Source organism: Cornus florida, unplaced genomic scaffold (genome assembly GCF_030987335.1).
Source record: "Cornus florida cultivar Cherokee Brave unplaced genomic scaffold, ASM3098733v1 CherokeeBrave_3.0.0_Hap2_Chr01, whole genome shotgun sequence".
Classification (NCBI taxonomy): domain Eukaryota; kingdom Viridiplantae; phylum Streptophyta; class Magnoliopsida; order Cornales; family Cornaceae; genus Cornus; species Cornus florida.
The window spans coordinates 31,642,889-31,659,176 of NW_026775571.1; the positions used below are offsets into that span (position 1 = coordinate 31,642,889).

Sequence of the window (16,288 nt, forward strand, 5' to 3'; positions counted from 1 at the left end):
TATTTTTAGGGTTAGATACTCGAGAGAGAGAGAGAGAGAGATAGGTAAATTGCAAAAAAAACCTTCAACTATGTTTAAATTTGTAAATAATCCTCTAAACTATGTTTTGTCCATAAAACCCCCTAAATTATCACATTTAGTTGTAAAATGTCCTCTTGTCTTTCCCATTTTTCATTAAATAACAATAATATCCTTTCGTATTAAATTATACGATATATTTTCCTTGTTAAAATAAAATATGAAAAAAAATTCATACTAATTTGATGAAATATTCTCCATTAAATATATTCATATACTATTATTAAACGTGCAAAGTGTTTCAGTATTTCAGTATTTATTTATTAATATAAAAAATTATTTATTAATTGATATAAAACTCTACAAATTAACTAATAAAATTCAAATCGCCTATTTATTTATTTGTTTCTAAAAAAAATTAATAAATTCATATTACAAATTACCTAATAAATATGTACTATTATTAAAAGAGTTTTTATAAATTTAAATTACAAATTCCCTAATAAATCTATACTATTATTAAAAGAGTTTCTATAAAACTGTGACACAAAATCTATATCTATATCTATATCTATACTATTATTATAAAAAAAAATTACATTCATTCAGACCGACCCAGTTATGATTATGTCCTTATCAAGAGAGGACACATGTCATCAACCTATAAATACAGGAATTGGGGAAGGATGAAGGGTACAGAAATTGAGAATTTTATAAATACTAAGGGGCATAAATTTAGAAACTCATAGAACATCCAAAGAATAAGTACATTTAAAATCAATGAAAGTCCTGAACATCATCTCAAAGTAAGTTGAGAGAAGCTCTCATAGAACAAGAAGTGGAGAGATTTGGATAGCATCTCAAAGTAAGTTGAGAGATCAATCCATGTGTGTAATACTGACTTTAAATTGTTATCTCTTGTTCGTGTGGCTTAATTACATAATTGTGGAAGGTCTAAACAGAAGTCTCCACACCATTGCATAGTTTGCATACGCAACATCAAGTAGATTTTGATTTACAGAGTTTTCGGAGAACATATCACTCATTTATTTTTTATTTATTTCTTAAATCTATTATAAATAATAGATGTGGATTACTCCTAAATATTTTTAAATTAACAAAAATTGCAATAAAAAAGAAAGAAGACTTTGCAGGCAACAAGAAAAATTAACAAAGGATAAAGGATTGTACTCAATTTTTATAAATTAATAAAGTAATTATTATTTGCTTCATATGCAAAGAATATCAATTTTTATAAATTAATAAATTAATTATGATTCGCTTCGTAAAAAAAAGTGTTAATGCATAATAAAATATTTAATAAATCAATTGGTGCACAAAATATTGAACTAAATCAATTGGTGCATAAATAATTAATTCACCACATTAGATATTACATCACGCCTCTTAATAATATATATTAAATTAAATATATTACATTAAATATAATATATTACATTAAATATTAAAAGGAGTGCTATTGATAATTCAATTTCAAATATGTTAACTTTGACACAAATCAATTACCAATTAAAATTAAATAGGTAAAATAAAATAAGTTCTTTAAAACACTAACACTACCTTTTATTGTGAGTTTTTTTTAATAAAAGGAAATCTAATTAGAAATGATATATTTAAAGAAAATAAAATAATAATTTTCTCTATCACATTAGATAAGGACATATTTAAAGAGTTTCTATAAAACTCTAACACAAATTACATATTTATCTATTTATTATTCTGAGTTAAAATAAAAGAAAATCTTAGCCAAGAATTATTAATATAAAAAAAATTATTAATTGATATATAAAATAATATAATTTTTCTAAAATTCTATCACAAATTGCCTTTTATTATAATTTTTTTTATAAAAAAAAATCTAATTAGACAAACATATATTTAAAGAAAATAAAATAATTTCTATAAAACTCTACCACAAATTACCTTTTATTTTTCAATAAAACTCTATCACATTAGATATATTTAAAGAGTTTCTATAAAACTCTAACGCAAATTAACTATTTTTTTCAACAAAAGGAAATCTAATTAGACAATGATATATTTAAAGAAAATAAAATAATTTCTATAACACTATACCACAAATTATCTACTTTTTTTCAATAAAACTCTAGACAAAGATATATTTAAGGAGTCTCTGTAAAACTCTAGCACAAATTACTTATTTATCTATTTATTATGAGTTTTATTAATAAAAGGAAATATAATTATACGAGTATTATTAATTTAAAAAAAAAATTTATTAATTGATATTAAAAAGAGGTTTTAAAAGAGTTTCTAAAACTCTTACACAATTTACCTATTTATCTATTTATTATTAGCTTTTTTAATAAAAGTAAATCTAATTAGACAAGAATTATTAATATAAAAAAAATATTTATTAATTGATTTAAAAAGAGTTTTTAAAAGAGTTTCTATATAAAACTTTAACACAAATTACCTATTTATTTATTTACTATGAGTTTTTAATAAAATAAAATCTAATTAGATAAGAATTATTAATATAAAAATTATTTATTTATTAATATAAAAAATAAAATAATTTTTCTAAAACTCTACCACAAACTATCTTTTATTTTGAGTTTTTTTAATAAAAGGTAATTTAATTAGACAAGAATTATTGATACAAAAAATATTTATTAATTGATATAAAAAATAAAATAATTTTTTCTAAAACTCTAACACAAATTACATTTTTTTAATAAAAGAAAATCTAATTAGACAAGAATATATATATTTAAAGAAAATAAATAATTTCTATAAAATTTTATCACAAGTACCTATTTTATTTTCAATAAAACTCTATCACACTATGATGAGCGCTGAAAAGTGCGATTTAAACCCTTTAAACTTAGGTATTCTAGGACCTTCATCTATCTTATTTTCCCGCCTTAGACTAATTTCGTATTATTTTCATTTTCAGGAATTTATCCCCAAAATAAGTCAATTCAGCCAAATAAGAGCATAAATGAAGCAATCTTGAACTGAATGGAAGAAATGAGCAAAGTGGGTGCAAAATGAAGCAAAGTGTGAAAAAGTATCATCTTCGATCGATCTCATCAATGTTCGATCAGAGCAAGATCGATCTAGGCCTCATCGAGATGGATCCAAGCCTTTGTCCTTATCCAAAAGATCTCACCATCTTCGATCGATCCAACCCTTCTCAGATTGATCGAAACTATTCGATCTTATCCACACCTACCACTCCACCTACCACTCCACCTACCACTTTTGTCTTTTTTCCAAAATATCCCAAAAATATCTCAGATTTGTCTTTATCCAAAAAGGCGCCGCCAAGGATGGATCGATCTAGCCAAAGTTTGATAGATCTCACCTAAGTTTGATCAATCTCATCAATGTTTGATCGATCGAACCCTCTTAAGTGCGAATTAAATCAAATTTCAGCTCATTAAAAGTTGGCAAATGGTGCAACCATTGGAGCAACCCTTGTGCACGAGTCCAGACCATTGGGTGTAACACTTGAGCTACCTATATAAGGATTTGAGCCACTTTTGTAAAGAGAGACATTACATGCTTAGATACATTCTTAGGGACCAAGAAAAGAGATGAGAGGAGGTTAGAGACACCATTTTTAGGAGTTCTTCCATTCATCTAGGGTTTTCATCAAGAACAAGAGCATACCTACCATGGAGATAGCCCTTGAGGGTTGGAAGACTACATCAATGAGTGGCTAAACATCTTCTTAGGGCTAGAGTTAGACCTAAGCATTCCTTCTAAACCTTGATGCTATGTATTTTGAGGGGATTTGTGTTATAATACTTGTCTTGACACTTATATATATATAAATCTTGTTTATTCAATGATTTGTGTGGTTTAATACTTTCAACTGACATTTCATTCTATCAATATGTCTATGTATGATAGAATAGATGTTCATGTGTTTATCTTTAGTTTTTGTATTGTTGATGCATGTCTATGTGTATTGATGCTATAGCTTTAAAGATTGTCAAGGTATAGTGCTTAATAGAATGCTCTTGTGGTTTATTTGATGGTTCATACTCATTTCTTGATGGATTGTGCCTCTCCCTTAGTTTAATTAGTTTAATTTTCATGTCATTAGCTTAGTTGTAGTGTAGTTACCTTAGTTTCTTAGATGAGAGGACAATCCATGCTTGTTATTTGATGTTTCATGCTTATGAATGCAAGTAGTATATGTTTCTAACCATGTGATGTGTTTGGATTGTGAGCTTAAAAGAAGGATTAATGGCTTAGTTTGATATATTGTGCTGTTCATTAGGTTGTTTAGACAATATATACTTAATTGGTCATCCATGCTTGTTGAAACAACCAATCACACACACACCAATATTGTAACACATGTTTCCCCTCATTAATTATACATTGAGTGTTTAGAAAGATGATGTTTAGTGGTGACTTCTAAGTCCCAAGATCTCTCTCTCTCTCTTGTTTTCTCTATCCTTTATTTGTTTGTTTACATTAAGCTTGTTAGTTTAAGTTTAGTTTAATCAACCAAACAAACCACATTTTGATCACTCGACCTACTAACCCTTATTTCTTTCCATAACAATACGACCCCCTAATCCCTTGGGACGATCCCTTCTCACTCATATTACATAGTATAGGTGTTAAGCGGTTTATAAATTTAAAGTATGGTGCCCACTTGATACTAGTTCCACACTCAAAGTGCTTGTGTATCATTTTGTGCACACGCTCGGGAAGCCACCATAGTTTTTTGCGTTGTTGCCGGAGATTTGAAGGCAACGCCATATTTTGGAAACAATTAGGAATTAGTACTCTTTTGATCGTGTCTTTACTTTATTTTTATTTTCATTTTGGATACTTATTGTGGTTATTCTTAATTGACTATGTACATTGAAATAAGGAAAGTGAGCAAAGGAATTCGAAGCAAGGAGCTAAGCAAAGCATAAGAAAAGGCTAAAAATCTAAAAATTTGCAAAGCTAAGCCAAAAATTGAAAAAATACTTTGAAGTTGCTTATGGACCCTTTGTGAGCTCTTTCTAACTCAATCACTATTTTAATTATCGGCCCGCGTGGAGGCATTACTTTTAAATTCTTAGATAAATCGTGAGCCCGCGTGGAGGCAATTTATTTTTCTTGCATATTGTTGAAAGCATGGGAGTATAGGATCATTGTATGTGGAGGAAGTTTGTTGATTATTGATTTGTTGCGGAGGTGAAGTGATTGCTACTTGCTTTGTTACTTGTTTTTGTTTTGTTTGTGCATGCATGGTCGAAGGTCATTAAATCCAACTCTTGTCCCACTTGATTTTCATCTTGAATCCGTTATTCGTAATCCTAGGGGAAGAGGTAGTTCTAGTCATTACATTTAATCAAAATGAGGACCATGTGGAGGACCTTGGTCACATAGACCAACAAGGTATCCTCCACCCTAATGTACATCATGACAACATCCAAGTTCCACTAGGCATGCCGAGACCTTTCATTCATCTACGACAATAAGGCCAAGTTTCATTGGGAATGCCTAGGCCAATGTTTGCTCCACAACCGCCCATAATTCAAGGTAATCAAGGTGTTCGTGTAGCACCACTGGTTGTAAATCCCCCTCTTGCTTTGCATGATCACTATGTACCGAATGAATATAATGCACCCACATGTATTCAATTACCACCATTTAGAGCACATCTGATGAGCACTGAATTGTGCGCATTTTAACCCGTTAAGCTTGGATATTCTAGAACCTTTATCTATCTTACTTTGCCATTTTAGATTAATTTCGTATTATTTCCATTTTCAGGCACTTATCCTGAAAATAAGCTAACTCAGCCAAATAAGAGCTTAAATGCAGCAATTCTGGGATTAATCAAAGAAAGGAGCAAAGTGGAGAAAGAAAGAAGCAAAAAGAAGCCAAATGTGGGAAACAGCAAAGTTCGATCGATCCAACTTCAGAGTTCGATCGATCCAACATTCATCGATCTCAGCATTTCAAGATGGATCAAAACTATGATGTTCACATTCAGAAATCCAAAAGTTCGATCGATCCAACATCATTCTTCGATCGATCGAACCCCCTTATCCTTATCCAAATGATTGATCTTATCCACAGTTGTACCACCTACTAACCATTTTTGTCCTTTTCCCAAAATATCTCCAAAAATATCTCGGATTTGTCTTTTCCCAAAAAGCTCAGCCAGTTGGATCGATTCAGCCTTAGTTCGATAGATCTCAGCCAAGTTCGATCCATCCAAGTCCAAGGTTCGATCGATCGAACTTTCTCCGGTGCGAAAAAGTTAAAAAGCCAGCTCATTCATTCCGTCCTCTATCCAATCATTGGGGAATATGCCTTGCACGACCCCAGCTCATTTGGTGTGTCACTTGACCTACCTATAAAAGGAATATGATGCACTTTTTGAAAAAAAAAAGATTGGCAATTTGGTAAAGGCAACTTTAGAGGCTATTCTTAGTGTAGAAGAAAAGAAGAAGGAGGCTAGAGACACCATTAGAGGCCTTTCATCTTCCAAGGAGCAGATTTCATCCATGGAGCTTGCCCTTGAGGATTGAAGGAGCATCACCATGAGTGGCTAAACATCCTCTTGGGGCTAAAGTTAGCCCCAAGCATGTTTTCTTTACCTTAATCTTGTGTATTATTGAGGGATTAGTGTTGTAATACATTTTTTAACACTTTGATTTATATAGATCTTGTTCATTCAATGATTTATATGGTTTAATGCTTTCAATTGATCATTTCATTCTATCCATATGTTTATGTATGCTAGAATAGATGTTCATGTGCTTATCTCTATTTCTTGTGTTATTGATGCATGTCTATGTGTATTAATGATATGGATCTAGAGATTGTCAAAAAATAGTGCTTAATGGAATGTTCTTATTATTTTCTTGATGGTTCATACTTATTCCTTGATGGACTATGCCTCTCTCTTAGTTTATTTTCATGCTAGTAGTGTAGATGTAATGTAGTTGTAGTGTAGTGTTAAATGGGAGAACAATCTATGCTTGTTGTTTGATATTCCATACTTTTCAATGCAAGTAGCACATGTCTCTAACCTTGTGGTGTATTTGGATTGTGAGCTTAATGAAAGGATTAATGACTTGTTTTGATCTATTGTGCCTTTCACATGTTATTTAGACAATATATGCTTCATTGCTTGATATATTGTGCCTTTCACATGATGTTTAGACAATACTTGCTTAATTGGTCATCCTTGCTAATTGAACCAACCAATTTCACACACACACCAATATTGCAACACACCTTACCCTCATTAGTCACTTGTTAATGGTATAGAGATGCATTGCTTGGTGGTAATCTCTAAACCCCAAGACATCTCTCTTTCTTTTACTTACTCTTTATTGCATTCATACTTAATTTAATTTAGTTGCTCTCTAGTTTAAACAACCAACCAACCATTACTTGATCACTCGACCTACTAACCCTAATCTCGATTCCACAACACAATTCGACCTAGCACAATCCACAATCCCTTGGGACGATCCCTACTCGCACTAACTATATTTTTAGTGAAGGTAGTAGTGGCTTTATAAATGTAAAACTTGGCCCTCACCTTAATGCACACTCTTAAGTTTGATGGTAGTGCGACCATGACTAGTCAGTTTTTGGCACTGTTGCCGGGGATTGATTGATTTGATTTGGCAACGTCGAATTTGTGGAATTCAATTAGGATTAGTACTCTTTTGATCGTGTCTTTATTTTATTTTTATTTTTTCTTTTGATTACTCATTATGTTTGTTTTTGATTGACTAGGTGCATTGAGTTGAAGAGAAGCCAAGCAAAGGAACAATTAAGCAAAGGAGCTAAGCAAAACAAAGGAAAAAACTAAAAATTGAAAAACTGTTAAGCTAAGCTAAATTTGGAGTTGAAGTGCTAGGACCTTTATGAGACTTTCTCTACTCAAACTCCTTAGTTAAATCTCATGTATCGACAAAACTTCATCATCTACGTATATATCTTCTTCTTCATCATCAGGGTTGGCAGGAATATAGTCTTGCTTGAACCATTCGTCTACTTTGATCTCTGCCATTGTTATCCTTGTAATAGGGTTGGAATCAAGAATTCTCCTTATTAAGTTTTGTGCTTCTGGGATTAGCCATTTTGGTATCTGAACATCCCCTTGAAAATCTGAAATGCCTCAAGAGGGTTAGAGACGGAAAGTTCATGAAATTTCAAGTCATAAAAATGCGTTGTATATATAAGTAGAAAACACACGCACATATAAAGAGCTTTGTATGCGAATTTGTTTCTTTACTAATAAATTAAGAATAAACACTTGTAATTAATATTTGTACAAGTGGACTATTATTGGTTTTCCCAGGTTTAAACTCTAGTGCATCATATTTTGTAAAGAATTATATTTAATACTATAATTTTATTTAACTCTTTTTTTTTTTTTTTTTTTTTCTTATAGTAATGACATAATCACTTCAGATTTAAAATATATGTATGTATATAGCCCAAAATTCAATGGTGTGAAATATGAGACACAATAACAAAAAAATTGTTCTAAATTCATAAAATTATTTGTAGACAACCAAATAGTTTTTTGAATTTTTGTTTTTCAAAAACTGTTCTGTAATTTTACCTGTTCAGAATTTTAAGAGAAGAAAACCATGCAAGGCTTAATATTTCTGTGCCAATTTGTTTTTTTACTGAATAAATTAAGAATGAACCGGCGCTGTACGACAGAATAGTAAATCAAGAACAAAAAATTAACATCATATCACATGATAAAAACAAACAATTTATATATGTTATAAAAAATGTCGTTACATTTACAGTGCTATTACAATGGATGAAAAAAAAAAAAACAATTCTAATCCAAATCATTCAGCTGTCGACATCTTGAAGCGACAAATCGGACAAAAGTTACCTATCTCCAGCCAATGATCAATGCAATCTTCATGGTATACATGATCAAAGATAAACCTCTAGATACAATTGACTGTTTGTACAGTATTTGATCTTTGTAATTCGAGAAAATTAGAGTGTCCCCTAAAATCCTGAATGCACCACCTCCACATTCTTGAGCCACTGTTCGCACCTCAAACTCTTTCGGCATAATATCGATAGATTCATCCCCTGGTTTCTCTGGTTCTTTAACAAGAACCATTCGTCTGAACTTATCCAGAAAATGTCATATAAAGATTACGTTTTTAGGGCTTTTGGGAATTATGACTAAAATGATTGGTGCTGTCGGCATATACGTGTGTGTATATACTAATATACATACCCTGATTCGGTGGGGCGAGATTCGAGCCAAACTAGGTGGCCATGGCCGTTGACGGCTGTGCCGCCGAGACGCTTCTCGCCGCCAGAGACAACATCGGCGGTGATAGGGGACTTCCAAGAACCATATGGTGCAGTGAGCTTCTCTGCGGTTCCTTCAATTGATGCTTTGACAGTTGAAGCCATTCTCTTGCAGCTTCGTTGTTGATGAGTCTGGCTCTTGGTGAGTAGTCTGGTAATTTGGTTGAACGAGGATGAGGACAGAAGCCGCGCAGTTAGCATCACGCTGTGTATATTTTTGAAGAGGAATTGCTAATTTGGCTTCGGCAGCCTTCATACTCCTCCTCTGATTTTTTCAAAAATATGATTTTTTGCTAAAAAGATAGTATTGTAATTTCAAAAATATGATTTTTTAAATAAAAGGGAATATAATAAGAGTAATTTAGTCATTTCACATACCCTTAACGTCTAACTGACAGAGTTGGAGTAAAATGATAACTTTATTTTATTATTGGGGGGTTTTTCAAACTGATTGAGATTTTATGATCAATTTTTAATAGTATTGGGAGTTTACAGAAATTTGTCCTTAATACTATAATTTTATTTAACTTTTTTTTTTTTCTCTTTTTTTTTATCTTTTATTTTTTATTAGTAACGACATAATCACTTAAAATTTAAAATATATGTATATATATAGCATATAAACTAGGTGCAAAATTAAAAGGTGTAAAATATGAGACACAATAACAATTTTTTTCACTTAAGATTTAAAAAAAATGTCTTTATATAGCATATAAACTAGGTGTAAAATTCAATGGTGTGAAATATGAGACAATCAAATAAGTTTTTAAAAATTTTAACTGTTTTGTAATTTTACCTGTTCACGTTCTCTATTCTTGAAAACAATTTTAAGAAAGAAAACCAAGCAAGACTTAATATTTCTGTGCCAATTTGTTTCTTTACTGAATAAATTAAGAATGAACCATCGCTATATACAGAATAGTACATGAATTGAAGCTGTACGAAAGAATACTAAATCAAAGAACAAAAAATTAACAACATATTACATGAATTGATAAAAACAAAACGATTTATATATGTCATAAAAAATGTCATTACATTTACAGTGCCATTACAATGGATGAAAAAAAAAAAAAAAAATTCTAATTCAAATCATTCAGCTGTTGGCATCTTGAAGCGACAAATCGGACAAAAGTTACTGATCTCCAGCCAATGAATAATGCAATCTTCATGGTAGACATGATCACAGGGCATGCGAGTGACTTCAGAACCAACTCGAAACTTGACGAAACAAATTATACATTTATCAATGTAACCTCCTATCCATGGTACGGTCTTCAACCCATCATGGTCTTCGTCCACGTCCTCGTCCACCTCCCTATCCCACGGCCACGGCCACGGAAAATACGTAACCATCATGTCTATGAAAAAAAAAGGTGTGCTAGTGGTGCTAGAACAAGTGACTTGTTCTATGTCACCAGAGAGAATCCTACTAAATAAATCGTCAGTTGTGTCCGAGAGCTGGTCACGATTGCGGGTGATTACCTCCGTACTGGTGTGGGATCTAGAGAAGGGTTCGCTAGTAGTTATGGCTCGACAATCAGAGAGAATGCTATGAAATATATGGTCACGATCGAGGGTAATTCCGACAGTAGAGAGGAATTGAGAGAAGCATGAGTATGCTTCGTCATCAGACAACAACACAGTGGTCGAAATTGGGTGTTTTGTTTTACTCAATTCAACACTTTTTTCTGAGACTAAGGCATGGTTGAAATCTTTTCTGTCAACGTGTGCCATTAGGCCAAACGAATTAGCCGGTGGAGAATCAAGATTAAGATCAACTCTGCTGAACCACCAATATGTGTGTAGCCGATACATCATATCCAGTAAAAAATAGAGATGGATGGAGATGATGTAAGTAACCTTTGCACCTCCAATATCCTTCTCCTTCCCACGATGAGATCCGAATGAATGGAAAGGAAAATACTTCCACCCCAATTTCTGTGGATGGGAATAACAAAATAGCCCAATTTATGAGACTCCTTGTCAGAATGGGAAAAGAAAATTCCAAAATAAAGAAAATAAATACACCATATATAATAAAAATTGATGAGCTCGATCCACAATTTACGCTACCCAAAAATTGGAAATAAACGCCGAGGAGAAGAACGAATTAGGGAAGACAGATTTTGATAGCAATAATATATGACATATAAAATCTAGAGAGAGAGTAGCAACCTGTGTCTCGTTGCTTGTCGAAATACGACAGAGATGGAAGGAATTAGTGGAAGAGCTTCAGATCGAAGGAGTTGGCCAAGGGGAGGATCTACGGCGGCTGAGGACAATAGCCTCCTTGTGTTTACCCTTCCGAATGAAAAAGTGTATATTTTTAGGGTTAGATACTATATATATCTACCTGCGTCTCGCTTGTCGAAATACGACAGAGATGGAAGGAATTAGTGGAAGAGATCCAAGGAGTTGGCCAAGCGGAGGATCTAGGGCGGCTGAGAACAATAGCCTCCTTGTGTTTACCCTTCCGAATGAAAACGTGTATATTTTTAGGGTTAGATACTCGAGAGAGAGAGAGAGAAAGAGAGAGAGAGAGATAGGTAAATTGCAAAAAAAACCTTCAACTATGTTTAAATTTGTAAATAATCCTCTAAACTATGTTTTGTCCATAAAACCCCCTAAACTATCACATTTAGTTGTAAAATGTCCTCTTGTCTTTCCCATTTTTCATTAAATAACAATAATATCCTTTCGTATTAAATTATACGATATATTTTCCTTGTTAAAATAAAATATGAAAAAAAATTCATACTAATTTGATGAAATATTCTCCATTAAATATATTCATATACTATTATTAAACGTGCAAAGTGTTTCAGTATTTCAGTATTTATTTATTAATATAAAAAATTATTTATTAATTGATATAAAACTCTACAAATTAACTAATAAAATTCAAATCGCCTATTTATTTATTTGTTTCTAAAAAAAATTAATAAATTCATATTACAAATTACCTAATAAATATGTACTATTATTAAAAGAGTTTTTATAAATTTAAATTACAAATTCCCTAATAAATCTATACTATTATTAAAAGAGTTTCTATAAAACTGTGACACAAAATCTATATCTATATCTATATCTATACTATTATTATAAAAAAAAAAATTACATTCATTCAGACCGACCCAGTTATGATTATGTCCTTATCAAGAGAGGACACATGTCATCAACCTATAAATACAGGAATTGGGGAAGGATGAAGGGTACAGAAATTGAGAATTTTATAAATACTAAGGGGCATAAATTTAGAAACTCATAGAACATCCAAAGAATAAGTACATTTAAAATCAATGAAAGTCCTGAACATCATCTCAAAGTAAGTTGAGAGAAGCTCTCATAGAACAAGAAGTGGAGAGATTTGGATAGCATCTCAAAGTAAGTTGAGAGATCAATCCATGTGTGTAATACTGACTTTAAATTGTTATCTCTTGTTCGTGTGGCTTAATTACATAATTGTGGAAGGTCTAAACAGAAGTCTCCACACCATTGCATAGTTTGCATACGCAACATCAAGTAGATTTTGATTTACAGAGTTTTCGGAGAACATATCACTCATTTATTTTTTATTTATTTCTTAAATCTATTATAAATAATAGATGTGGATTACTCCTAAATATTTTTAAATTAACAAAAATTGCAATAAAAAAGAAAGAAGACTTTGCAGGCAACAAGAAAAATTAACAAAGGATAAAGGATTGTACTCAATTTTTATAAATTAATAAAGTAATTATTATTTGCTTCATATGCAAAGAATATCAATTTTTATAAATTAATAAATTAATTATGATTCGCTTCGTAAAAAAAAGTGTTAATGCATAATAAAATATTTAATAAATCAATTGGTGCACAAAATATTGAACTAAATCAATTGGTGCATAAATAATTAATTCACCACATTAGATATTACATCACGCCTCTTAATAATATATATTAAATTAAATATATTACATTAAATATAATATATTACATTAAATATTAAAAGGAGTGCTATTGATAATTCAATTTCAAATATGTTAACTTTGACACAAATCAATTACCAATTAAAATTAAATAGGTAAAATAAAATAAGTTCTTTAAAACACTAACACTACCTTTTATTGTGAGTTTTTTTTAATAAAAGGAAATCTAATTAGAAATGATATATTTAAAGAAAATAAAATAATAATTTTCTCTATCACATTAGATAAGGACATATTTAAAGAGTTTCTATAAAACTCTAACACAAATTACATATTTATCTATTTATTATTCTGAGTTAAAATAAAAGAAAATCTTAGCCAAGAATTATTAATATAAAAAAAATTATTAATTGATATATAAAATAATATAATTTTTCTAAAATTCTATCACAAATTGCCTTTTATTATAATTTTTTTTATAAAAAAAAATCTAATTAGACAAACATATATTTAAAGAAAATAAAATAATTTCTATAAAACTCTACCACAAATTACCTTTTATTTTTCAATAAAACTCTATCACATTAGATATATTTAAAGAGTTTCTATAAAACTCTAACGCAAATTAACTATTTTTTTCAACAAAAGGAAATCTAATTAGACAATGATATATTTAAAGAAAATAAAATAATTTCTATAACACTATACCACAAATTATCTACTTTTTTTCAATAAAACTCTAGACAAAGATATATTTAAGGAGTCTCTGTAAAACTCTAGCACAAATTACTTATTTATCTATTTATTATGAGTTTTATTAATAAAAGGAAATATAATTATACGAGTATTATTAATTTAAAAAAAAATTTATTAATTGATATTAAAAAGAGGTTTTAAAAGAGTTTCTAAAACTCTTACACAATTTACCTATTTATCTATTTATTATTAGCTTTTTTAATAAAAGTAAATCTAATTAGACAAGAATTATTAATATAAAAAAAATATTTATTAATTGATTTAAAAAGAGTTTTTAAAAGAGTTTCTATATAAAACTTTAACACAAATTACCTATTTATTTATTTACTATGAGTTTTTAATAAAATAAAATCTAATTAGATAAGAATTATTAATATAAAAATTATTTATTTATTAATATAAAAAATAAAATAATTTTTCTTAAACTCTACCACAAACTATCTTTTATTTTGAGTTTTTTTAATAAAAGGTAATTTAATTAGACAAGAATTATTGATACAAAAAATATTTATTAATTGATATAAAAAATAAAATAATTTTTTCTAAAACTCTAACACAAATTACATTTTTTTAATAAAAGAAAATCTAATTAGACAAGAATATATATATTTAAAGAAAATAAATAATTTCTATAAAATTTTATCACAAGTACATATTTTATTTTCAATAAAACTCTATCACACTATGATGAGCGCTGAAAAGTGCGATTTAAACCCTTTAAACTTAGGTATTCTAGGACCTTCATCTATCTTATTTTCCCGCCTTAGACTAATTTCGTATTATTTTCATTTTCAGGAATTTATCCCCAAAATAAGTCAATTCAGCCAAATAAGAGCATAAATGAAGCAATCTTGAACTGAATGGAAGAAATGAGCAAAGTGGGTGCAAAATGAAGCAAAGTGTGAAAAAGTATCATCTTCGATCGATCTCATCAATGTTCGATCAGAGCAAGATCGATCTAGGCCTCATCGAGATGGATCCAAGCCTTTGTCCTTATCCAAAAGATCTCACCATCTTCGATCGATCCAACCCTTCTCAGATTGATCGAAACTATTCGATCTTATCCACACCTACCACTCCACCTACCACTCCACCTACCACTTTTGTCTTTTTTCCAAAATATCCCAAAAATATCTCAGATTTGTCTTTATCCAAAAAGGCGCCGCCAAGGATGGATCGATCTAGCCAAAGTTTGATAGATCTCACCTAAGTTTGATCAATCTCATCAATGTTTGATCGATCGAACCCTCTTAAGTGCGAATTAAATCAAATTTCAGCTCATTAAAAGTTGGCAAATGGTGCAACCATTGGAGCAACCCTTGTACACGAGTCCAGACCATTGGGTGTAACACTTGAGCTACCTATATAAGGATTTGAGCCACTTTTGTAAAGAGAGACATTACATGCTTAGATACATTCTTAGGGACCAAGAAAAGAGATGAGAGGAGGTTAGAGACACCATTTTTAGGAGTTCTTCCATTCATCTAGGGTTTTCATCAAGAACAAGAGCATACCTACCATGGAGATAGCCCTTGAGGGTTGGAAGACTACATCAATGAGTGGCTAAACATCTTCTTAGGGCTAGAGTTAGACCTAAGCATTCCTTCTAAACCTTGATGCTATGTATTTTGAGGGGATTTGTGTTATAATACTTGTCTTGACACTTATATATATATAAATCTTGTTTATTCAATGATTTGTGTGGTTTAATACTTTCAACTGACATTTCATTCTATCAATATGTCTATGTATGATAGAATAGATGTTCATGTGTTTATCTTTAGTTTTTGTATTGTTGATGCATGTCTATGTGTATTGATGCTATAGCTTTAAAGATTGTCAAGGTATAGTGCTTAATAGAATGCTCTTGTGGTTTATTTGATGGTTCATACTCATTTCTTGATGGATTGTGCCTCTCCCTTAGTTTAATTAGTTTAATTTTCATGTCATTAGCTTAGTTGTAGTGTAGTTACCTTAGTTTCTTAGATGAGAGGACAATCCATGCTTGTTATTTGATGTTTCATGCTTATGAATGCAAGTAGTATATGTTTCTAACCATGTGATGTGTTTGGATTGTGAGCTTAAAAGAAGGATTAATGGCTTAGTTTGATATATTGTGCTGTTCATTAGGTTGTTTAGACAATATATACTTAATTGGTCATCCATGCTTGTTGAAACAACCAATCACACACACACCAATATTGTAACACATGTTTCCCCTCATTAATTATACATTGAGTGTTTAGAAAGATGATGTTTAGTGGTGACTTCTAAGTCCC

At 30.5% G+C, this 16,288-nt stretch overlaps 2 protein-coding genes across 2 annotated transcripts; both read right to left on the minus strand.

Moving 5' to 3' along the window:
* Positions 1–8,752: 8,752 nt before the first annotated feature.
* Positions 8,753–9,595, minus strand: LOC132293237 (uncharacterized). Its single transcript, XM_059790656.1, has 2 exons — positions 9,263–9,595; positions 8,753–9,146 (listed from the first exon to the last, which is right to left on the minus strand). The coding sequence occupies exons 1-2, from the start codon at positions 9,538–9,540 to the stop codon at positions 8,903–8,905; spliced, it is 522 nt and encodes a 173-aa protein (XP_059646639.1). The 5' UTR covers positions 9,541–9,595; the 3' UTR covers positions 8,753–8,902.
* A 735-nt stretch (positions 9,596–10,330) lies between these two features.
* On the minus strand, positions 10,331–11,831 carry LOC132294383 (uncharacterized). Its single transcript, XM_059792219.1, has 2 exons — positions 11,518–11,831; positions 10,331–11,280 (listed from the first exon to the last, which is right to left on the minus strand). The coding sequence occupies exon 2, from the start codon at positions 11,158–11,160 to the stop codon at positions 10,432–10,434; it is 729 nt and encodes a 242-aa protein (XP_059648202.1). The 5' UTR covers positions 11,161–11,280; positions 11,518–11,831; the 3' UTR covers positions 10,331–10,431.
* Positions 11,832–16,288: the final 4,457 nt, after the last annotated feature.